Raw genomic sequence first — 26,413 nt, 5'->3', positions numbered from 1 at the left:
GGCAGGCACGTGCCACTTTAACAGGTATTTATTTATTCCTTCATTAGGCTTCATTGAAAGGCTTTTCTTCATACTCTCAAAACTAACCACACCATCCAGATATACAGTTACATACTTGTGGTTTGGCTTTGTTTCAGTTCTCTGATGTAACAAATTAAGACTTTTGTAATGTTGAATGATAAATCACTAGTTAATTATTCAGGCATTCAACAGCAACAAAAAAATCCCAAGAAACCCACGAAGACTTTTATTCCAAAATACATCCTGAGAAAAATCTTGCCTTACATGTAGTGCTTTGGCACGGGATCATTTTTTAACATAGTTCAAACACAGGATCAAAGAAAAACCCATCCTTGCCATCTGCAGCAATTTTCAAACATGTTCTGGCTGTCAGAAGGGAGTTGGAGGAGTTGAAATAAGACCAGACACACTACATGGTGATAGCTCTATCAGTACAATATTGTACATCATAGGTTATTTCAACTCCATTTGGAACATACATAGGCTTTGTCTGAAACACAGGAGCTGGGAGAGCTTCCCAGTCCTGGCTGTGAATATAAACCTTGTTGTTTCTCTAACTGCATGCCCAGGTACATAATATTCTGTGCTGCACTCTGTTGGAAGAAAATTCAGGCCATGTGGGTACAAAGGGCCATAGTGCACTTGGAGACATGGAGAAGAGACTGCAGGGCATACTGCAGATCACTTCTGCCCTATAGCTGGAATACAGCCCTGCAGCCCAGGCCCTGAGGCTGATGTAGGGTAACTGTGGATGACTGAGGAGTTGCCTTCATTAGGATGATTTGGTGTGATTCATGCTCCTCTGTGTTATGTAGTGGGAAAGAGATGAAGCAACAGCATGTTCAACACTGTGAGGGCAGCCACTCATTGAGCTACAAAGCTGCAAAAAAAAGGGGCACAGCACTCTTGCCCTCTCCTTTCAGCATCCTTTGATTTACATGACAGTTCAAAAGCTTAGGGAAGTCACTGGTCTCCTCAGCCCTTCCGTTAGGTGGTAATGAGTTGCAAGGAAATAAAGTTCATTTCACCTGCACAGGCTGCCACCTGCTACTTGTTGCGTGTGCTTTGAGGCAGCATAGTTCTAACCTGTCCCATCACTCTTGCCCACTGATTCCCACTGTCTTCTGCTCAGGAAGCCTCTATGCACTTTTCCAGTGGAAGCACAGGTTCCTATACTGTGAATTTAACTCAACTGATCATAGCTTTGCTTCTATCAGGAGGGTACACTGAGGGTCCGAAGTGATCTGCAGCATGCTATAAGCACTGATCCAGGCTCTTGATCAAGATATAAGTCAGGCTGCTCACTGTTCACTGCCAGCATCCCAGCTCATTTCTGTAGGAAATGCAGGCATACAAGGAGGGAAGGAGTCATGTGGAGATCGTAGTGTGTCATTTTAACAGGATGCCTCGAGTAGCAGAATCCAGTGTCACACGGAAGGACTTCCCTTTGCTGAAGGTCCTTTTCTGCACTGGAGAAGTATGATGGAGTGTAAATCCTGGGATAAGGCCTGTGGAGGGTAGTTCCCAGTCTGGCAGTACAATCTCTGCCTCAGATATCTCCTGCAGGCTCGCAGCTGCATGCTGCATACCCCAGACTGAAATACCATTGCTCAAGATGACACACCAGTAAGGTTTTCTGCACTTTAACCAATGTGTAAGACTTAAATAAATCATTAGAAGCACAGTTTTGTGCCTCATCTTCACTAGGGTTCTTGGCAGCTAACCCAGTCTCAGGAAGAGCTGGTGTAACATGTGGATGTGCAACCTCTCTCAGGAAAAGAGTAAGAAAAGCTTGTATTTGCCATAGAGATAATCTTCCTCACTGTGGATGCTGGGCATTTGAATGGCAGATTGACAGAATGCTGCACTTCTTCTCATAACAGGTAATATTCCTTGACAGGGAAAGCACTGCTATAATTAGTCTTCTACAGTTTTGCACAATGTCCTACCCAGTTGGTTCAGCTCCCTTCCAAGCAGTTTTTAAAAAAGGACATATATTTTCTTTAATAATCATACCTAATTTAAGCTTCTACTCCCAAAATACATCTCGAAATACATGACTCTGAAGACTGAACTGATTATCATTTTATTCTGTATAAAAACTCTATGGTTAAGCAGAGAAGGCATTTCATGCAAGTTATGTTTGCATCCCATATATATGTGTATTCACAGAATCTTATGGGTTGGAAGGGACCTCGAAAGATCACCCAGTCCAACTCCCCTGCCACAGCAGGGTCACCCAGAGCACATCACACAGGAACATGTCCAGGCAGGTTTTGAATGTCTCCAGCGAAGGAGACTCCACAGCCTCTCTGGGCAGCCTGTTCCAGGGCTCTGGCACTCTCACAGTAAAGAAATTCTTCATTGCTCTTTCTTCTTTCTTACATTACATTTTTGTATGTTTTCTAAATTTTGTTTATTCAACACAGTGAAAGCTGTTTCCTCAGCTTATTTATTGGAAATGTACCAATAGCACTGTCCTTTCAGTCTATTTAATATTAGTTGCCTTCTTGCTCTCTACACAGGTTTTCATTGTAGCACATTCATTTAATTGTTCCTACCTCTGAGAAACAAGAGAAAAAGGGCAAGTAGATAGAAGATTAGAATCTCATGTAACCAAGTCAAATGGACTTCTTTTGACACAAACAGTGTTATTTCAGTTTTATACCAAGGTAAGCTTGATAACCAGAAAGCAGGCCTTAGCACCTTTCAACATGTTCTCAAGTGCAGTCTTAGGTATTATGCAATGGTTTGAAGAAATAATGAAACCCAGTTCAATCATCATATTATGGCTACGGCTCAGAATGTGCATAGTGTGCTTTGAGAACACACTGTTCTGTCCACCCATTCAGCCCTCTCCTGATTCAGAACTTTTCCCTGTGAACATTATAACCTGAAAGACATTGTTGTGGGATGCTTTTCAGTTTCAGCACTGAAAAATTGATGGCCTTGATCTTTTGTTGCTTAGGATGGTTTTTATTAAGGGCAAAGACACAAACAACGTTGAGAAAAGCAGCAATTCAATTAATGGAAGTAAAATTTCACTATCTTTTAGTTCATTTCCTATTTACGGCACAAAGAAGAAACAATAATTAATACTTATTCCATGAACTCTCTTCCATCTTTTAGAAGACAACAGGAAGCTATAAATACAGCTCCTGTAAGTAGCTGCTAAGTATTTGAAGAGATACTCTTTAAAAAAACCCCAAAACATCCTATTTCATTTTTTTTTTCGTTTTGCTTGGTTTTGTTTCACCTTCCACATGATCTGTATTCTACAACGAGGCATCCATTTTGCAGGCTGATTGAGACACCAATGCAATACAGACAGATGTTGCACTAACTAAAAAAGTAGGATCAGGACACTCTAAAGGACTTCCCTTCAAGCAGAATAAAACTGCAGGCCCCCTAAACCAGAACAATGCAGCTGTCACTGTGTAGGCCCTAATTTCACCATAGGATTATTTCATTTCACCCCAAACTCTTTGAATGAAGCTGTTACAGAACTATCATGAAGTAAACCTACATGTGCAGTACACCATCTTATTTCCTTATTTTATGAGTGCAAGCTTATTTCACTTTGAAGTGCAGTCTAGTGTCTACATAAAGAGTCAGTTAAGCAGTTAGCATGCCATAAATTTGTACAAGTGTGCTAACATAATCTTAATTTACTTTGCAAAAACTTCCCCATAATGACGAGTTTTGAGATTAAAAAACACCAAGGTTTTCCTTCCTCTCCCCTCTTGGCATCCTCAGGGGCTTGAAGTTCTTCATTAAGAACTCTTTACTTAGAAATGGAGATCATTCCTACTTTTCTGGAGATTTTCCAGAAAAATTGTAAGTGCAGGTATATGCTTCAAAAAAGTATTACCTGTCTTTAAACACAAGTCATTCTGTCCTCTATAGGATTTAAAATGGGGCACTCCCCATGTACTGAGTTCTACATCTGCTGGCACTGACTGTCTCCTCTGTTACCAACTAAAATGTTTCAAAAAGCAGTAACAAATATAAAGTACAAACAAGCTACACAGAGTGACTGAAGCACCCAGTCCTGCTAAAGGTCTTGATCTTTCTGGGGAAGGCCTATACAGACTATTCTGATTTCTGAAAACTGTGAAATTGTAAAGGTGGCAGATAAGATGTCCCTGTGGAAACAACCTTCTAGAAAGGTTGTATTGATTTTTTTTTTTTTCAAGAAATCCAGTTCTCCAAAGTGTTTAGAATGTGTAGTCTATGCCCACTTGACTACATACAAGAAATTTAAGAAACTTCCACTACAAAGCGGTACCCCAAAGATTTTTTTTTTTAAATAATGCACTTTCCTATGAAAAGTAGTTGCTGGCCAATTTTCAGCAAGAAAAAACAGAGAGTAAAAAGAAATTTTCTTTCTCAGATTTAGTGAACAAGAAACTTTGTCAGGCAAGAGAAAATCACTGAGGTTTTCATCATCTGCCTTCATGTCCATAAACTTCACTCATTCTTATGTTGTCCAGAGTTTTTTTCACAGTCAATGCAAGGAAGGGGAATGAATGCAAATAATGACAAAAATCAGATTTTTCAGATTTCTGTGGTTGCATTCATGGATATTCAACTCATGCTTTGTGAAACTTCCATACAAACAGGAAGCTAAAACTAGAAAAACAGAGATCATAACCCATAGGTAAGAGTGTCATTAATTCAGTATTTGGAAAACAACCAGGACAAATGTCAGGCCAAGAGCACCTGGTTGTAGTTACATCATCTAACAACTTCAGAAGCACAGGCAGCTTTTGGGCATCAACTATCTCTGGGATTATCAGAGAGACTGGAAACATGGCCAGTTCCAAGAATTGTTAGAAGCTACTAGCTTGAAGAGAAGAGCTATGGTACAGCAATATAATTCTACATATAGGGAAACAGTCCCCTTTTTTCAGTGCTAACATTATTTTAGGCTAGGAGGAAGTACTGGATAGAGGGATATTTTTTTGTGGTGTGTAGCACTCCTTTGCAGTATCATTTTACTGGGATGCAACATATAGCAAGATGTTAGCTTTAAGAAGTAACAGATACAACTCCATCCATTTTTGGGATGTAACCAGAGTACAGTGCCAATGAGTATTGTATAAATACCTAGAACATTTATGAATGGGACAATCATTTTTCCACTTGGAGTGGTCCATGACGTACCCTGCTGCTGAATTAACACACTGCAAATCAAGAATAACCTTTGAAGGAGAGAACAGAACGGATTCAAAGAACACGGGTCACACAGAAGTGAGGTGGAAATTCTCCTCACCTGTATTTAGATTTCTAAACCACAGAGAAAGAGGAACATATTAGACAACAAACATAGATGTCTAAAACATGCCTGGTTAATTTAATCCTAAAAATGCTTAATTTTCCTTATTATCTGTAAAGTCACTAGATTACTATCTTTCATACAAAAATCTATAATCAGGTAACAAGAATGCTATCCCTATCAACATAAGTCTCCACACAGCCCAAACTGGCAAATTCCCATAGTTTGAGCCCTGTAAGTGCACAATTCATCACCAAAATATTATAGGTGACCTCAACAATGCTGAATATTTGATAGAGCTTGCATCATGGAACTCACACTTTCTTCTCAAAGCCTCCACAAGTGTTCCTGGATTCCTCTTCAGTGCTAAGCTCCTTCATAGCAGTACCCATAAGTAATACTTTGTACTACCTCCAGTTGGCAAAGAGTTTCCACCCCACACCGATGGAATTTATTGGCCTCTCATTGATGTATTTGTCACCTCGTGTCTAGACTAAAAACAATAGAATACTCCTGGGCGTAGTGCCACCAGCCTTCTAAGAAACTTAGAGCTAATACAAAATTCTGAGGGAAAATGTTTTACCCAGCAAATTAATGAAAATTACCCTTTGCTCCCTAAACAACCCCAAAAAAGTATTAAATCTCATTCAGGGTTTCAGTTTCTATTTTGGGAGCCTTTAATTGCTTCAACCCTGCACAAGGTCCACGTGTGATGCAAAACAGAACTGTCTCTAGTAATCATAAAGCTCACCTTTCACATGGGGAATTGACATGGCTTTGTGCAAGAATTTTCTGAAGAAAATAAGGACACACTCTGCTCAAGTGTGTCCTCATGTGAGACATGCTGCCTCAAATATGCCAAACCTAACACAGCATTGCATATGCCTTTTAAGCAGCCTGGGCCCAAACAAATTGTGCACCACATTCACAGGGAGAAGAAGAACGAGGAGGAACAAACTAGATGTAAGGGAAGTCACATGCATTGTTTAATACACTAGTGGAAGGAACTCGGATATGGCAACAACAAATGCATCATAACAATCACTGCAGAACAGAAATGAATGGGATAACTGCTCATAACTGAACAAATTCTAGGGAAGAAAAAGCTTATAATGCAGCATAGAGAAAATTTATGAACGCAATGCACAATCTGCTCACTGAGTAATTAACAGATATGTGTCAGTCCTAGATCATGCAGAAAAAAATATGTCAGCAGAAAGTTGGTGGTCCAAACTGAGGAAATTTCAGATCTCAATCTGCCACTTCAGGCCTAACTTTCCCCCTGTGTGTGGCTGTACCCTTGAATGTAAGGCCTGTAGGTGACTTCAGAGGAAAAAATGCGAGAACTTCTTAGCACGGGAAAAAAGTCTGTTACATCTCAACCTTGCTCTTCAATATGGCTGAATGGAGATGTTCTGACTGAAATCTGTCCCCCAGAATTCATGCCTGAGGCAAACATCTGGCATGGCAAACTTGAACAAAACAGTTGAAGTTTTGTAAAACTATCTATAACTGAAAACATAATCTGATCATGAGAAGAGTCAAGCAACTGGAATAACAAACACTGCTACCCAGCTACCGTAGGATAACAAACTTAGTCCAAAGAGCTCAGAAGGTTTTTTCCATCCTGAACTATTGGCTTTTGTAGTAGAAAATGACCTGTTACCTTAAGCTTTTGAATCTTCACCTGTGTGCAACCATTTAAAACTCATTTCTTAATCTAAAGTGCCACTCAGAGTTTGATTCCAAGTAACAAACCACTGAGCCTGAAAAATTACTCAGATAAGTGAAGGAAGACAGAGATCAGCTTGAAAATAGGTAAGAAAAGGATGATGTGTTTTACTCGCTTTCCTTGTGTATATGGAAGCCTCAGGTGACTTGACAAGTGAAGGGGTTTAGAATTTTCTGATTCATGAAAACTTCAGCAAAGTCTGAGGTGGATGGCATCAGTTACAACATATGCCCCAAAACTTCAGAGGGGAATTCAGATACTCTGGTATAAGACATAGAAAAGTGGTCAAAAATTCAAATGCAAGTAAGCACACAGCAATGAAATGTTGTTGATGTGCTTCCTAAAAAGAGTAAGAGCTGTGAGACATTTTACCACGTCTAAACGAGAAGGTTTTAGCAGCAGAAAATATATGAGATAGTTAGAAAATCAGACTGGAGAACAGAGCTAACAAAAGACTTCAATGATTAATAGCATTGTGTTATTAATCCTGATTATGGGGAAGAGAATATATAGAAATAATCACCAATTATATACAGAATGACAGAGAAAGACCTATTTTCAGTAGAAGAGAGAAAAAAAAAAAAAGAATAGAATATTATGTGGGATTTCTGTGTGAATTTCAAATTTGTATTTGTCAGAAATTGTATATTGACTGGAGTCACATATGTGAAAAGAATGACCAAAAAAATACTCAGTTTATTTTATGTAGCTGACACTTCTGTTTGTAGTGAAATTCACCCTGCTTTCAGTAACATTTATATTGTAATCTGAAATCGTAAGAGGAAAGCATGCAGAAACTTAGATTTCTATATTACTTTAGATACATTAGACAACTACATTCCTTTAGAAGAAAAAAGATCTGACACTCAATACTCAAATTCAGGAACTTGAATTCAGCTTACGTATTAGCTGCTGCTACCAAGCTCATAAAAATACCCTTTCTGAATTGTTCTAGTTGGTAGCACCATCACTCCAGCAAGGAACAGAGTACACTCTGAAATTTGCATAGACAAGCAAATGGTCAATGGCAAGGAAGAATAAAAAAAATAATGAATCTTCCAGTGCCTGAAGGGGGCTTACAGGAAAGCTGGGGAGGGACTTTTTGCAAGAGCATGTAGCAGTAGGACAAGGGGGAATAGATAAAAACTGGAAGAGGGGAGATTTAGGTTAGACATTAGGAGGAAATTCTTTAGTGTGAGGGTAGTGAGACACTGGCACAGGTTGCCCAGGGAAGTTGTGGCTGCCCCATCCCTGGCAGTGTTCAAGGGTAGCTTGGATGGGTGCTTGATCTAGTGGGAGGTGTCCCTGCCCATGCAGGGGGGTTGGATCTGGATGATCTTTAAGGTTCCTTCCAACTCAAACCATTCTATGATTCTATAATTCTATGAATAATCAGAGCGTCTGAAGCAGGACTGGGAGTCTGTTAACGTACACTTAATTCTTCTCTCTTTCTTACTTACAGTACAGAGCTAGGAAGTCACAGCTCCCTGTTTCAGTTCTGTAACACTGGGATAACAACACTGAAACAGTGCCTTAAATTTAAAGTCCCAGTACTACTTTATAGTAGGAGAAAAAAGAACAATCCTTGCATAACCCAAAACTTCAAAATATCTTTTTCCAATTCAGAACCTTATGAGCTCTCTAAAGCCTGTTTCCGATTCTCCAGTCTATTTCGATTCTTTCTTTTATTTTGTATCTTATTTGTAAGCTGAACTTCTGTAATGGTCTTTGAAAAAACTTTCTAATCATAATCTTTATATATTCTGTAGATGAAGAAAGCTATTTTTTGCAAATAGGAATGCAGTACTGTAGTTATCAATAGTTTCCTGCATGCAGACAGTGTGATTTGAAGAGTTCAGATCTGTTTTGTTAAAAATGATAACAAGAAAATGTCAGAGGAAAATAACATGAATTACAAACAAATCACAAAACTGGCTATTACTTCATTTTTAAAAGGGTGATGAGATGACACAGGGATGACAACCCTCACATTCCCTTGTGACAGAGAGTGACTTTTAATGTTTCAAGAACTTGATACTCGGGGACATTCTCTCAACTGCAGTGTTCATAGAGCAGAGAAGATACCTTAACGCGGACACCTATCACAAAGGAGCACTGAAAAGAATCTGACAAAGCTAACAAAACATGCTATTAGATCAGATTATGTCTCTTCTTAATAAGAAGATCAGTAGCTTTGTTCACATCTGCTTCTCGGAACAAAAGGATCATCTCATTCCCGGTATTCAATCAGACACCGTCTGTACGCTTAAAATTTGTAGTTGACATGGTATACTTCAAACACAAAACCCTATTGTGATACCAGTGGCAGTACTCAATTTGCTTAAGTTAGCCATGTGCTCAAGTGCTTTACTAGCTCCTGAGTGAAAACCAGAAGCTTTAACAGTCTTGACAACATACTGTAGATGTTACTGAACATTTTGATACAATTGCCATTGCCAGCTGAACACAGACATCAAATGATACTAATCTGAAAACAGCTATTATGGAGTTTGCTGACTGGATCCACACAATTTATTTTGGTTTTCTTTTTGATTTAAGATTACAGGAACTTTTATATCAGATTGCCCTAAGTAAAACTGTTAGATGGAAAACAAAATCATGAGCCTCACCGTTGTCATCATGGGAATACTCTATGCCAGAAACAGTGCATCTTCGAAAAACCATCTTGTTTTCAGTAAGCGTCCCAGTCTTGTCTGAAAAGATAAACTGCACCTGACCTAAGTCTTCTGTGATATTTAAAGCTCGGCATTGCAGCTGAGAATCTGTTTCCTCATCATATAAATCTCTGTCTTGATGAATAAAGTAGACTTGGCAGATTTTAACTATTTCAATGGATACATACAAAGAAATCGGAATCAAAACCTAGAATACACAAAAAAAGAAAGCAAATTAGGAGAAACCAGAACAAACGATACATTGAATTAGTAAAAACCAGTTAATTTGGTACTAGACTAGAAAGTAAAGAGGCTATGTATTTTAAGGATGTGTTGTAAAGTTATTAGCATGCTTGAAAAGAGTTTATTCACTGTGTCAGATGAGGAAAACCTAAGCTGAATTGCAGAGCTGAAGTGCCTTATTGTATCTTGAAGTGTGATTACCAAAACCTGGAGAGAAGTAAAACGTGGGTGACTAAAAAAACCAAGAAACAAATAATCCCAAGCAGACAAATACACTGAAAATCCTGTATATGTGAAAGAATGGGATAAATGTATTCTGCATAAATAACAGACTGATTTCAATCACTTTGAAGGAATAAAAAAAAAAAAAAAAAAGTGTAAACCTCTTCACAGGAACAATAATTTTGGCTGTTGAGAATTGTCAAAAATCCATGAAATAATTTTTCCCTGAGTTTTTCCCTACAGATGTATTTTAGGACAGAAATTCCTGACTGCACACACTATTTAGCTGATTGAATTAGGCATAAGGGACATACAGCACGTATATAATTGGCAAATATGGTTATTTTAACAAAACCTACAAGTAAATGCTGGTGTTTAAATAACTCTGTGGTGAATTTTTCAACAAATATTATAACCCAATACCTTTAGGCAAAATGTAATTTAACTCATGCTTTCTCATTCCCTTTTAAAAAGCTTTTGATGCCTCTAGTAAAGTAACCTCCTCTAGTGTCCCACTTGGCATACCTTCCCATGTCCCAGTGACATGAGTCTCAATTACTTCTCCTAACTTATCATCACCTTCACCATTCAGGATATTTTTACCAGAGTTTGTTATCTAGCTGAGATACGGAGATTTTAAGAGCCATAACTTTGAAAAGCAGTTAAAAAAGTACACAACCTATGGTCATACCAGGACACTGCACTGAAAGTGGCATGCACAGTCTATGAGGTGTTCCACAGAGGGTGGATAGAAAGCATGAAGCTCATTTTCTCACAGCAAGGCCCACTGCATCCTATCTCTTCCTAACTAGTTTAAAATAAAAAAACTTGGGGAAGGTTCTCAGATTATTTTCTTCTCCCATGCCAAGGGAGATCTGACAACTTACTATGTGTATCAGTTCATTTATCATCTTTTTTACTACTGGGTAGATGACGTCTATTATTCAATTTAGCTGTTTGGTTATATAATCTCACAACCCCTATAGTTAAAATTTAATGTCAATGTGACTAAATACATGTTTTAGTGCTTGATTGTCTTCTTACATGCCTTAGTGGTAGAAGGGGTACTACACATACTGCACATTTATAGCTTTATTACAGCAAACTATGAACAGATGTGACAGCACGTACAACTTGATTACCTGGAAAACGATGATCACTGTCAGAAATAAATACACGGAAGCTAAAACAGGAGACAAATATTTGCCATCAGGCCCCGGGACATCAAAAATTGGTTTCTTCTTCTCATCATATTGCCATACCCATAGCCCATGACCTGCAGAAGAGTTGAAAGACAGAAAAGTGCAAATTACCTCCAAGAAAAAAATGCTTGTAATACGAATTTGTTCTTAGACTTGAGTTACATGGGAAAGTGATATTTCTTTTCAACTACCTTGCATGACTTTTAAATAGGGCCACAAAACCATGAGTGTTTTTTGCCTTGGGATCTGGAGTTTGAGAAAGGGGTTTGTCTGGCCTTGAAGACTGCATGCAAGTTGTTTCACATAACTGTATCCAAATGGGCTGGCCAGTCTAAACTGGCAGTTCAGGCTCTTTCTGTGATCCACAGAGAAATCCAGACTATATAACAAACTGATTCACTTCAGCGATAGTTGATGTGTTAAAAGAAAAGAACTCAAATGACTGCACTAGGTGTATCACTAGCCAGCTATCACTACACATGTTTTAGCCGGATAATGTCAGAAGAGACTTCAATCTTACTGTGAATCGTACCCACCATTTCTACAGAACTAATGAAATAACAATATCAGCAGAGTCAAGAGCATGGATGCTGAGGAACTAAGAGCAGAAGAAATTCTAAGCCTTACTGGGGAGGGACTTTTTAGTAGGGCATGTAGTGCTAGGACAATGGCTAATGTTTTCAAACTTAAAGAGGGTAGATTTAGATTAGGTACAAGGAATAAATTATTTCCTGTGAGGGTGGTGAGACACTGGAATAGGCTGCCCTGAGAAGTTGTGGATGTCCCCTCCCCAGAAATGTTTAAGGCCAGGTCGGATGGGGCTTGGAGGAAGCTGGTCTAGTGGGAGGTGTCCCTGTCCATGGCAGGGGGGTTGGCACTAGATGATCTTTAAGGTCCCTTCCAAACCAAACCATTCTGCGATTCTATGACTTAGGTTCCCAGTGGACTCTGGGATACTAATGGTGTGCCTTCCATGGCTGGCCTATGATTCTATCCCAGTGAAACCAGGCCATGTCTACATTTTTATTCCTGAGAGCAAAACTTGCAAGCCCCACATTGAGGACAATCTACGTTAAGACTTGTTTTATAAATTTCCTGACTCAGATTTTCAAAATAATTAGTTAGGTGTTATACTTCCACTTTTTCTTTTTCAACTGAAGTACAAAAGCTGCCTGACTCTTAGAGAACACAGCTTTGCACGTGTTGGAGCAGCAGGCACCTCTGGTTTCCAAGGGCTCAAACAAATTTCTCTCCAGCTGCTTTTGGCTGTTGCCACCTCTCACAGTTAGCTCTGGCCCTCTGCTGGTAGTGTCTATCCTTGTAGCAGAAGTGGCAGAAGGGAAGGCATATGTGTCGCCTACTGTGTGCCACCTCCTCCCCTTCATATTTATGCATGTCAAGAGTTGCAGCTGAACTGAAGCCACTGCAGAGCACATCCCTGCTGCTGCTCTGGGGGCAACACCTCGGATGCAGTGGCAGAGGGGACAGCTGCAGGCAGGGTCTACCTGCAATTAAGCCTCCCGTGGCACTTCAGCCCTGAGGACTGTGCTCGGCAGCACTGAGGCACTACAAAAGAGTGTCCTGAACACAGTGGAAATAAACATGCTGGCTGATACACAGGTGGAAAAACAAATCTTTAAGCAGCATTTAACAATACCTGGAAAAAGGCACAGAGAGATGTAATAAATGGCATAAGATTGTTGTTGAACTACACCATGGTGGCTAGGAAACATGCTGGTGTTTATGTAGTATGACTCACACACAAACATGACAGAACACATAAACATTAAGGATGTAGAAAATACATGCCATACATAAAGAATCATTTTGGGTGCCAAAGGTAACACACAGCTCCTTCTTACAAGTGAATAGAAAAACAACCTGAAGAGTATTAACCTGAACCTCATCATTTCCTTAAACACTCCATGAAGTCTAGAGAGTCTTCTACTTGGATTTATGCATATTGAGATGTTTGTTTATTTCCTCCTATGTTAAAGCTGCAGCCTTAGGGTCAGTGTGTCAATGTTGTATGCTGTAACTTTGATTTAATAAATAGTACTGGGGATTAGCACTGTTCTAATCATGTTTATTCTCTATTCATAAATTACTTTGTTGACTGATTAAAGACATGCTACACTCTACCACCTGTACCTTTGAGGGGACTAGATATAAACCTATTTTGGACTTGACTTTTTTGAATGCTATCAAGGATAGTAGCATTTAAGCTTTTAGATCTCTGGTACTAATAGCATATATTTGATTGATTCTAAGAAGATATTTAGATCAGCTTATGTATCAAGACATCTTGATTTCAAAGAAGAAAAAAATGACAAAAATTAGAAAGTATGGAGGCAGCTTCATGGATCTGATGTTTTGGCAGATACCTATGTTTTTCATAAAGCTAAGTGCATGAATCCTAAGAGAGTCTGACACTTAAGTTTCTACTTTGAAAGAGCACTTACCAATGGCAGAAAACAGACACATGATTAGAAGTATGAGGACACACCAAAGGACATCAGCATTCATCTGTCTTTCAAGCTTACTGCGTTTGTAACGGGGTCCGTTATTATTTAACAAAGCTTTGGTCTCATGCCCTGCAGAAGCAATTACATCAAATGATGTTATTTAGATTTTTGTTGCTGTTTTAAGGAAATTATAAAAAGGTGGTATGCCTCATCAGACAGCAAACCAGCTTTTACCTGCATAGATTACTATTCCTGCAACCTCTTCAGTATTTCTAATGGTACATCCACGTAACAAAAGATTTTCTTTGAACAGTCCATCTTTTTTGCCATTTTTATGTACACTGCAGAAAATTTAAAGACAGAACAAAGCACAGCATGTCAAAACATTAAGTTTGTTACATCATACTACTCCATAATATAGCAAGCCCAGGAAACATCTTCAAAGTTTAAGAAGTGGTTTTTTTTCCTCCTGATTGTGAAATATTTCCTTAGATCTTCCTCCTGGGAAGATTCTCTGCCAGACTTTGAAAACTGAGAATACCTACCCAAGAATCCCAGCCATGCAGCAGCCCAGCTGGAGCAGTTGCTGTTGGATATACAAATGTACTGGACAAATGCTCACTACAGATAATGCAGGCCAAATCTACAGCATGTGTGTAGATTATCTAATGCTTTGAAAATACACTGGACTTACTGTGCATGTGCAAATTAACTGCACAATTACAGTTAATCCAGTCCACCTGAGGAGCAGCTGTGTTGTGCACATGATTTAACTCACCATTCACACGTTCTTTCAAAGAAATCCTAGAAAGAAATACGGTGCAACTGGGAAAGGACTGTGCTTCAGAAGCAGGGACACTAAGGAAGATGTGCCAGGGATAATACACTTCCCTTCAGTGAAAAAGAAAGGCAAAAAATTCCATGTGTTCATCAGTGAGAACAGAAGAAATTCCTTTCAGAATTATCTCACTGACTGCTTAAGAAAGATGAAATGGCCTGAGCTCTGATGATTCATATTGACTAGAACCAAAACACATGAGAAGAATGGAACAAAGTAACATTTCCACTACAACATATTGTCCACTGCATATGGACTGGCTCAAATTCCAGCTGAGGAGAAATACATAAAACAGCCTTATGAGAAATAACAGTTACCGGGAAATGCTAAACAATAATAACAATTTTAAAAAAGTATTAGAATTAATTATTAGGCAAAGAAGACAACCCAAGTAATAATTTCAAACCTCTTCTAAATGAAAAAAATATTAATTCAATAAATCACAGTATCCCAATGCCTCAAAGAAGATGAAAGCAAAGTCTGAAGCATTAAATGTTCTGCGTTCACTTTCAGAGTAACAAACCCATCACACTTCCAAAGTTTAAAAAACAGAATGCAACAAAAAACTAGTAAATGCTGAGAGTTCAAAAGAAGTCCTGGAAAAGTGTATGTGCTATACTACAATTAATATTGTGCTGCTGCAATGTCGACTTTTATGGCTACCTGAATTTGAGCATTTAAAATCCTGTGTCCCTTGAAATCCCTAAACTGCCTTAAAATTGTGCCTTTTAGAAAAAGGTAGTTATTTTTAATTGCTCCCTATTTTCTAAGCCTTCACACCTCATTTGTATCTTCACGCTTTTCTCTGATTGTTAGAACCTTTTCCTAAAAGAGGATCAAAATTCTAACTTTAGCACATGCTTCTAGGATCTCAGGCCTCAAGAACTGTATCAAATATCCTGAGATTTGCAATAAGAAAAGGTTCATACTGGTGAATCCTTTGTACTCTTTCCCAGCCTAACAGGACTTCTTGCAGATTATGCTCTTACGTTGGTTGTGCTATGTAGACTCTAGTTGATGCTTAGTGAGTAGCATATACCCATAAATAATACAGACATACATTCATACATACACGTATATACACACATATATACAGTCCTTTTTAGTTCAGTATAGACCTGCTCAAAAATATAAATAAAAAGCATTAGTGTTTTAACAGGCATGCTTAGCTTTTCACTGTAAGGATGGAGAACAAGTGGTGGGTTTGGCAGCTGGGGTAGCTACAGCAGTGACAACATAGAGACCAGAAACAAATGGAGACAAAAAAAGTAGGTAACATCAAGTGTGTGATTCTGATACAAAAATGAAGGGTGTTTCTTTTTTTTCATCAGGAGAGAAGTTCCCCCGCTCAGCCCATCCTCCTGGCCACCCTCAGATACAACAACAGTTTGCTCTGTCCTCTTCAGAAAACTTAACCCATTGCCTCACCTCTTGCCAAAGAAATTTCAAAAACTGGGGATTGTCCAACAGCCCTCTTGCCAACAGGTGTAAGCATTGCCAGCTGGACACCTACCCAAATTTGACTGGGCTTAAACTATGAGAAGTAATTTCTTAATGATTCTATACTGTAGAAATTACACTATACCAGGCTTTTGCCATTCCTCTGCGTTTTAAGGCTGAATTCTACACTAGCCTACTGAGCCTTCCCTCCACAACTCACCCTTACAAGTGTTTGGCACCGCTTCTTACTTTTGTATATCCACATGAGGTCAATCAACTTACGTTTTGCTCTCCAGACCTTTAGAAAACACAGATGAAATAAAAATCTGGGAGAAAGAAGCTGTCAGGGGCTGGAAGAAACTGCGTTTCCTTCTTGTCTGCACTCACTCCCAGTGATTCACTAACAGAACTTACATAGAAGGCAACTGAGCACTGATGATAAAAGGATGAAAAAATTACAGACATAAAGGTCTGGATTAAAAATTAATGAGAACTAGAATTAGATACAACTGCTCACTTTGATAACAAACCTGCCAAGGCTACAACTTTATGTCCTGGTTGAGAGATGGCTTAGATCACATTTCTAGCCCTGCAGAGTTCTGAACCTTAAGCTTGTTACAGAGGTTGAACAGCCTGTTTTCCCTTGTTCTGGATTCAGGCCAGTATAACTCTGGGGGCAAGAAGGAAACTCCTCTCTGTCAGAGAGAAACATTTCTCTGTCCTGAGACTCAGATGCCTGGAATGTGAAGGCCAGCCCACGTGGAAATGCACTGGCAAGTGTAGGTGCAATGCTTTTTCTCCGCAATCTCTCATATGGATGACACCACAAATATGCAGAATCTCAACATCTAAAATACACACATTAGGAGAAATGGCTGTACCAGATACAGTTAGCTATTACTCTGCCACAGCATTCTGAAAGTGTGTAGAAACAAGCCTCCCAGTTTAATACAGAAACACCAAAATAAGTCGGATGGTAACTCCCTTCAGCTTTCTATTATATACTTCCTTGTTACGTGTTTACTGGCATTAAGTAACATGGTGACCTATCAAAACTGTATTCAAAAGGGAGAATTTCATTGCACTCTCTGGTTTCTCAAGTGTCTTACAAAGCAAATGGTAAAGCTGGAATTACTTTCCAAGGCTTGACACTCCCAAAGAAAATATTCAACAATCTTAAAACAGTCTTCACTGCTCATCATCAGTCAGAATCCACCTGACTCTGAACTTCAATGAAATGTAGCCTAGGGTTGTTTGTTTTTTTTTCCAGGAGATGCAGTGTCACTATAGCACATTAAAGAGACACCACTGTATCTGTATAGATATATCAATATTTTTTTCTTTCAAAAATTGCAACATGATTTTATATTAGTTTGGTTTTGCTATCTTATCACAAGCTTTAAAACTGAAAAATACACATGTATTCATATCATTGTAACTCCTGCTACAGTTACTTTTTCATGATCAGAAGAGGCTTTCTGTTATTGTCTAATAAAATAAATTTTCCCTTTCATAGAAAACTGAAGAGCCAACTACTACTTCTTCTTTTCCCTTGCCCATATATGCCAACTTCTCCTTTTTCTTTGCCCACATACATACAAAAAACTAGAAAAAAAGATTTTAAAGCCAATTTTGTTATTTTTGGCACCTGACATGGGATTTTTAAATGTTTACTGTGGATGCTGTACATAACCTAGTTAGACCAATACAGATTGGTGGCATGTTAGGTTTTATTCTATTCCTCTTACACAGAAGACTTCTTAAAGGAAAAAAAAAAGAAAGGAAAGACTATTGGGATATCAGAGGATACAGAAACTGCAAAACAGTATTAAATCAAGCACCTGAATAGCACTGATAGTTTGCCTGTCCATCTGCACACCCAGAGTGTGTCCACTGCAGATTGTGTTGATGTAACTGAAAAAGTCCTAAGTAGTAAAGGGTATGCTACACTTTGGCAGATAAAGGATAGGGCCAGGCCCACCTCAATGCATTTTACAGCACTTTTGTGATTTTTTACTATCATGCCTCTTTTTCCTCTGGCCTGCCTGTGCTCCATTGATTACCTATAGTGATCACATTTCACAGTAACTGTGGGGAACGTAATTTTTACATGTTTACAACACACAAGTATTTCTATTCCCCAAACACTATGTCAGCACAGACATCAGAACCAAATGAGTTCTTCATGTTTCAAACAGAAAAAAACAGTCTTATGCAAAACTGGAAACCTACTAAGTAGTCAAAACTTAAAGCAAACTTTGACAGCTTTTACAAACAGGTATCTTGAAAGTCTACTGTTTCATAGCATCTCTAGTTAAGTGTATCAGTAACACTTCTTCTCAGTTGAGCTATTACCAGCTGGGAGCTATCTGAGCCTTTCTTTTAAGCACTTACTACTGTTAATATTTTGAATAAGAGTTAAGATCTGAGTTTGACATGGCAATGACATGTTTCAATTCAGATGTGCTAATTACGATTCATCTTGTTAATGTTCAATTTGAAACAGACCCATGATTTCATTATACCAATGAGGGAAATCTAAAATGTGGGGGAAAAGAGCCTTCCTCCTAAATAAATTAGGAGCTTGAGAGTTTATTGATTGAGGGGTTGGTCCCCACTCTTTACTTCAAATACCCCGCAGTCCTTTAGTTGTAAATCTCTTGCAGCATAACTGATGAGACCTGGAAATCACCTGTTACTTTCTGCCAGTTTCAAAATTGGTATCTTGGCTTTTTGCTGTGTCGAAACAGACTCACATATTTCATGAAACATTAAAATATAAAGAAGATTAAATAGAATAAATATTGAACAACAGTCTTCCAAAAGGTACTACCATGTTTTCTGCTACATAATTCAGTTTTGTAACTTACATGCTACAGACAATTTTCACGTGGAGTACATAAGTTAATATATAATGAAAGACAAATTTATGCATATTTTCTACAGTATTCAACCTCTGCTTTTGGGGACTAAGATTCACACACATGAAGTGTGCCATAAAAGCTGCCAAACTTTCAGCTTCCATATCTGGGAATGTCACTTCTGCAGTAGATCAGGCTCACCATTAAGGTAGACAGTTACACACCCTCATGCAGTAAAGTTTAATACTAAACTTTTATCTTTAAATGAACTGTAGGGCTTTGTGCTGCTAAATAAAGGAACACTTTTTCCCACACTACAACTTGATGCAGTTTCAAAAAAGCTATCCTGATTTATACCAGTTGACAGCACAATCTGTGACATCTGAGAGTAGTAACTGAGGTGGTAAATAGCATCACAATAAAAAACTCCCCAAGCACCAGCAACTTACCTTGTGCCATTTAAGCAATTCAATGCTTATCACTCCTAGTCAATATTGGTAATAAATAATTGTATTCTGAATAGAATTAGTATGTTTAACTCTCTTCATGAAAACCTAGAAAAAAAATAAATATCCAGGACTCTTTGCTCCCCATGTGGTTAAAGGCTGTAGAAAAATAACAGATGCAAAAATGCATCTCCTAAAGTCACTACTATTGGCAAGCCTACACACCACAGTCCTGGCTATATTAGAAGCAAAGTGCTTTGCACCTACTAAAACATTTTCTTCTGAGCAGTACTGAATGGTCAGACATGAGCACCCTATTAATGGAGTTCTGTTTGTTTAGAATTAAGTCAAGGGGCCATAGCTGGTTCTGCATGTCAATGTACATGTCCCATGAACCAACTGTTTTATTTCGTCTGAATGAGAGGAAAGGAATATTTCCATGGCTGGAGAAAGATCAGGTTTGCCTTCTGATTTTCCTCCATGACACTTCTACTAGAAGAAACGCCAAACAGGCCCATCTTCATAAAAGAAGTGTACAACAGACTGTTTGTTTGTTGGCTGTCGTGGACTGATTTTCTATTTCCTCCCATTTCTAGATGGGCTTTTTTGATCCATGGAGGGAACAGTACTTCTAACTGCACTGCTTCATATATTCATTTCTGGAGTGTAAACTGATCAAAGCCAACAACTAAATCCATCCTAAGGAATGGAAAACTCAGGCTACCATCTCACCCTGACGTGAGCATCCTCTGAAAAAGCCTTAGATATGCAGCCCTATGTAGGTGCGTTGATGATGCAACTCATAGAACACAGCCCCAAACAAACCAGCATTTATTTTGTTCCATATTTAAGAATGGGAGTGTATACTGAAGGATATTATATTAAATACTCACATGTAACCTCGAAACCTACTTAAGTCATTGTTTGGCTTCTCACATTCAATGACACTGGTGAACTTCAAGGGGTCAAATTCTGAGTCCTGGAATAATAAAAATATTAATTACTTAGGGCAAAGACTTGCAAATTATAGCCAAAATAGCTTTCTTTGCTAGCTTTCATAATATATCAAAGGGCAGTTTTTTCAAAGGCCATCAAATTAATGACACTGACCACTGGCACTGAAAATCAAAGGGACCTGGGCACCAAAATTCTTTAGATGCCTTCCAAAATCTGCTTTACAAGGATGACTTTTTTGCTCTGCAAGTCAAAAAAGGGCAGTTTTTTAAAGCATTAGACAAAAGATACCAATTTGGTCTGGAGTGGAAAAATGAGATTTATTTGGGAAGGATCAAAATATTCAATAGTATCACTATACTTCACATTCAGTGATATTACTGAAAATCTAGGACAACCTAAATCAATATACTGCCAATTATGAAAAAGTTAAGATAAGCTTTAGAAATATGAGCAAGAATTCTTAGTTGCTTTATGCCAACACAGATAAATTAATTTACTACAGTAAATTACACACATACAGCAGAATAACTTTTTCCTAATTAACAGTTAAAAACCTTCTTGATTCTCCAGCTCATTAGTCTGAAGCTGCTATTTTTGCTGACTATGTGTTTACCTGTAGTCAGCACCTTGTTGTGTCTAAGGAAAAACATCCTATCACAGCATGATTACTTGATTTTGTTAAATAAAAATCAACATTCTCCCTTCTTTGCCAGAGCAAACAAACTAGGCAGTGAAATCAGAGATACCAAGTCCTGGTACTGCTGAGAGGGCTGTTTGTTTCCACCAGTGAGGGCTACCTTTAGAAAACTGCTTTGCACACCACTTGAATGAAAGAACCACCATATTATTAAGCCTTCAACAGTGGTAACACTGCAAATGTTATGTTTTATAACGGTTTTGCTGAGCAGCTGTGGACTCTAACCACTACTTTTCAGAACCCACTGTGGGAACAGCTGACTGAGAATCAGTAACCAATGGACAGACACAATCATATTGCCAGCTTCTCTGAAACACACAGGTGTCTCTGTATTTTTGGCATTTTCTCTACTCAGATGAGGTGAAAGAAACTAGATTTTAAATCAGGGATTAAAGAAATCAGAGGATATGTCAGCAACACCATCAATGCCCTCCTTCATTTTTCTACCAGTTACACCTGGAAGAGAGACAGACTTACAGTATACAGGAGACAATTCAAACCACTCAAGCCTGACACTTTTGGAAACCTTTCCTGAATTTTGAAGAAACAAGAGATGATAAAGAGAACCATGAAGATGGGCTGTCACTTACAGACAGCTACAGCCCACTGGAGAAAGAATTGATTTTATATGCAGGATTCATCTTGCAAACAAGGAGGGGAAAAACAAAGGAGTAAAAAAAAAGGACTGCTCTGAGCAAAGAAGATGATTGTTATGATAAGAATCAGACTCCCTAGACAATGTCAAAGTTGGCAGGCAAGTACCTTAGCAAGAAATCCAGATGATCTCAGCACTGAATACAGTTGGTATTGAAGCTCATTAGGTACTTCTCCTGATGAGCTTTAAATTTCTCTAGGTGAATGAAGTTTGACCCTGGATATGCTCGGAAGTATCTAAATTTACAGAGGCACCTAAGAAATCATTAGGCTGTTGAATGGAATAGATACTGTAAAGCCACAAGTTCAGCCCCTTTGACCCTTGCTCCTCAGCTGCTCACTTCAGACAGGCACAGACCCAGAGGTCACAAGAAAGGAATCACTGGTGAGCACAGACATCATAAAGCTTTCAGGCCTTGACATCTGAAATGTCTTACTACAGATCATAAATTGTACATTCTGCCTCTGTCCTTGCCTCCAGCAGGCAAAGGTTCACGTTACAGAAACACTATACCAGCAACCAGTGCTACTTGGCAGCTGGCTATACCTGAGCTTCTTGGAGAAGGTGAAGTCCCAAGTCACATGAAAACTTGCTGTGCTGGGAAAGCCTGTGTTGTCTATGTAACAGCTGCTCTGCTGCCCCAGAACATCATCTTCTTTTCCCTTCTTGCCCCAGAATGCTCTTTGGCAGAAAGAACCCAACGAAGTGCAGGAAAAATAATCTACAAGTATTGCTCAAGGTGTTCCAATAATATACTGTCTGTCTGTCTAGGTACTGTGTTAAAGAAGTGTCACCACTGTAGCTTAAATTGCATTTGTAAATAGGAAGGAAAAGAACAGACTGGAAAGGGAAACATTTCTTGTCTTTTTATTATAACGTACTATACATAGTACAGTTAATTGAGCACAAATTTTCATTCAATGGTCTTAAAAAAAGAAAAGAAATAAATCTTAACATCTTTGATGAATGCCCCTGAGGGAATCCTAGAGACATCTAACAACAAAACCCAATGTAATCAAATGCAGGATTTCGCTGGCTGCTGAACTCAGCAGATGGAGCACAGTTTCAGTGCTGGACAGAAGCAGTAACTTCTGAAGCAATTGGAAGTTTTCACAGTGAATCCCTTTCTGCAAAGAAAGCCTGCCAGCAAAACCAGTCACTTTACAACTAATAAGAAAAAAAATCTACTTAAAGTCTAGAGCTAAAGACTTTACAAAAAAAGAAAGATATTGTCAAGTTCAGAGAGGACTAAACCTACCCAGCTTCCCCATCATGACCATGCAACACAGTCTTTCTCCCTCCTCTGTTTGTTGGATTATTTTCATTTATGACTCAGTTTTGGAACTAAAAGTCCTTTATCATTAAATCTAACCGTCTGTGTATTTATGTTCTGTTACAATTAACTTGAAATATGTGATTACAGTCTTCAATCAGATAATATCTGGGAAGAGAAAAAATCCAATTAGAATAGTAGTTTACGTAAGGAAACAGAGCTCCTGAATTCTGATTTATGGCAAAAGCTCTTTGGTTTTAATAATAAATCAAATAGCTCCATCTTTTCCCTGTAAAATGGCTGGGTATGTACACACTGATGACACAATTTTGATGTGAAAATGTCTTTTGGTCAGTGAATGAACAAATACATGAAACACTGCCTGTGTGTGACTACTTTCAGTGGTTATAAAGAAGATTTCACAACGATCAAAATTATGCTCCTTTTTATGCTGATATCCACACTTTAGCAGCAAATGAAACATAAGTGGTTATGATGTTCTCATGTATTAGCATCTGAGAGAAGCTACAGCTAGACAGAAGTTAAAGCCGAAAGTGTTGTTTTTACAGTGACAAGTCATGATTTGTGCAGTTTTCTGGGTAAAAGTCCCACAAAAAATTAAATTAATCACCACTAGCTTTAATATTTCTCTTACACCGAATTTCTGCAACACTACCATGACACAGAAAACAAGATTAAAATACAGTAAAAAATAGAACTTCCTCAGACTTCCATGCAGCAGTTATCTTCATACTCCTGATTTTCAGCACCTTACTTGTCACATATGGAACTGCTGAGTGTTGAAGCTGTCCCAGCCTCAGGAGGAATGAAAAGCTCTACGCCTAGACAGACTGCAATCCGAATTGAGGTTTTCCAGTGCCAGATTTCTCTAAAAACTTGATTTATTTGGTGCTTTCATGGTGCTCCCAGTGCACATCAACAAGACCAGGTCACTCACAAAAAAGGAGCTGGAGGCATTTTTTTCTTTTCTGAAGGTATATAATGGTATTATGTTTATTATATGGCACCTCTGTGTGTCTCCCAGGTTTGTGCCTTGTGCACTGCTGATCTGAACAACTTTCTGGTTGATGCAAACCTGATAGAGATTATTTACCACTTGCAAATAAGTTCCCTAGAGTATTTCATAAAACTGTTGGATGGCAAAGGCCAGGGCTAAATTCTCTTTATGTCAGACAGATTTTTGTGCTACACAACCTGTTCTTCCTTTGCTACAATGTAAATTTTAATTAACATCACTAATTCTAAGAATCAGTCCCTGTAAAAAGTAAGCAAGGCAAAATATCTTGCTCACACTTAAGGCTTCTAGGTAGTGCTTAATCAGAGTACAGACCAGTCATTGTTAAGACGTCACAGAAAAACCATGCTTGAAAGGACACATGAAGGTCACCTGGAGAAAAAATAAATCTAAAAGGGCCAGGGATGATGACACTAGTTTCAGTGAGTGCTGACTTTGAAAAAAGCCAGTATTAGCACTATGTATGTAAAGGTCTAAGAAAAATCAAGCACTTTAAGAGAAATAAAAGAAATAGCCAACATAACTCTAAGTTTTGACTCCTGCATTGACACTCTAAGGCTGTACACAATCACATTCCCACTTGTCCTCTCTCTCTCTCCAGGACAATCAATGTCAAATTCTCTTTGAAAGAGCTACAGTATGAGAGAGAGATCATATTTTTAGGAGTCAAGATATGCAGAGATTTGGCTTCTATGAAGCTGAAACAGGATCTGAATCCTTGTTTCGCTTTCTTTTCAGCAAATTGGACAAATGAAAATTCCTCTGGTGGTCAAGAAGGCCAGCAGCACTCTGGTTTACAATAGAAATAGTGTGGCCAGAAGGAGTAGGGAAGGGATTGTCTCCCTGTACTCAGCACTGGTGAGGTTGCACCTCTAACACTGTGTTCAGTTTTGGGGCCCTTACTACAAGAAGGACGTTGAGATTCTGGAGCATTTTCAATGAAGGGAAATGAAGTTGGTGGAGGGTCTAGAGAAACAGTCATATGAGGACTGTCTGAGAGAACTGGGGTTATTTAATGTGGAGAGAGGGAGTCTGAGGGGAGACCTTACTGCTCTCTACAACTGCCTGAAAGGAGGCTGTAGTGAGGTAGGGGTTGGCTGCTTCTCCCAAGTAACAAGCGACATGACAAGTGGCCTCAAGTTGCACCAGGGAAGGTTTCTGTTGGATATTAGGAAAAAAATATTTACTGAAAGGGTTGTCAAGCACTGGAACAGCCTGTCCAGCAAAGTGGTGGAGACCATCCCTTGAGGTATTTAAAAGACATGTAGATGTGGTGCTTAGGGAAGTAGTTCAGTGGTGGACATGGCAGTGCTGGGTTAATGGTTGGACTTGATGATTTTAAAGATCTTCTCCCACCAAAACAATTATATGATTCTGTGATAGTGCACACTATCTTAGCACTTGCAGGCCCTGAAAAATTAGTACCTTCATTCTTTTCCAAATGTTAGATATTGTTAGATACTTTTTTGACACAGTAAGCATGGATATATAAGTGAAGGAGAAAATCTGGGGAGCAAAAGTCAGAGCACTGATCAATTAATGGGAGGAGATATTCTGTCCCTTGTAGGTCGTAAACCATGGGAATAGAACGCAGCTAAGTGAAGTGGAAAAGCACTGACCCTGGGAAGCAGATAGTAAGAAGCCACAGTAAATCTAACTAAGGCTATGTTAGCAGAGGAATGTGCTAAGCCTGCGTTTAGATAAGGAAACTTGCACTTAGCTAAAAAAGTAGCATTTTGACAAAGGCAGCCTATGTGGAGTTATGCTGAGAGCATGACTGGCGTGTGAACAGGTTAAGGGAACGAATGAAACAGGAACAGGATTCGTGTGGACAGTGAAAATGTGTATAAAAGGCAGCCTGTGTATAAAATAAACGACATTTTGCTTGCATCAAGCTGCGTCCCATCTCTCAATCGCCGCATATTAGCATCATCATACAGGCTCCAATATGCTTCAAAAGCTAGTCTTTCAGATGGATGTTGTTTCTTCTATTGAGTTTGAATTTCTCATCACCATCATGGTATCATAGCAGTGTTACTTTACAAAAGGGCTCCCAAGCTGTACTGCCTGCACATGGGCAATAGGATGCAAGTCACTTCCAAGAGTAAAACCACAAATATGACTGGTTGCCTTTGCTCTGGAGAATGTAGGGAATGGCTGGATGGTTGACAAGTGCTGTCTAAAAAACTGAATGACCACAGGCCTGCACACCAGGGATGAGAAGGTAAAACTGGTGGCATGCCTTGTCCGATGCTGCATGGCCTAGTCAAACACCAGGAATCTGTTGCTGTGATCATCGTGGCACAACACAATTCCCTTTCTGTGGGTCAGTCATGACAAGGTCTTGACAGATGTGAAACAGAGGTTTCAAT

At 38.8% G+C, this 26,413-nt stretch overlaps 1 protein-coding gene across 2 annotated transcripts in view; it reads right to left on the bottom strand.

Moving 5' to 3' along the window:
• Window positions 1–26,413, bottom strand: part of ATP10A (ATPase phospholipid transporting 10A (putative)) — a 116,782-nt gene that overhangs the window by 29,095 nt on the left and 61,274 nt on the right. For both annotated transcript variants that reach the window (XM_051608599.1, XM_051608600.1), the window contains exons 3-7: window positions 20,317–20,402; window positions 14,073–14,179; window positions 13,836–13,967; window positions 11,314–11,447; window positions 9,662–9,914 (exon numbers count right to left, since the gene is read on the bottom strand). In XM_051608599.1, the coding sequence (XP_051464559.1) occupies window positions 9,662–9,914; window positions 11,314–11,447; window positions 13,836–13,967; window positions 14,073–14,179; window positions 20,317–20,402 (712 nt within the window). The remainder of the gene's footprint in view (window positions 1–9,661; window positions 9,915–11,313; window positions 11,448–13,835; window positions 13,968–14,072; window positions 14,180–20,316; window positions 20,403–26,413) is intronic.

This window comes from Apus apus, chromosome 1 (genome assembly GCF_020740795.1).
Source record: "Apus apus isolate bApuApu2 chromosome 1, bApuApu2.pri.cur, whole genome shotgun sequence".
Lineage (NCBI taxonomy): Eukaryota > Metazoa > Chordata > Aves > Apodiformes > Apodidae > Apus > Apus apus.
Note: the sequence above shows the minus strand (reverse complement) of the source record. Positions and strands in the feature narration are given on the sequence as shown.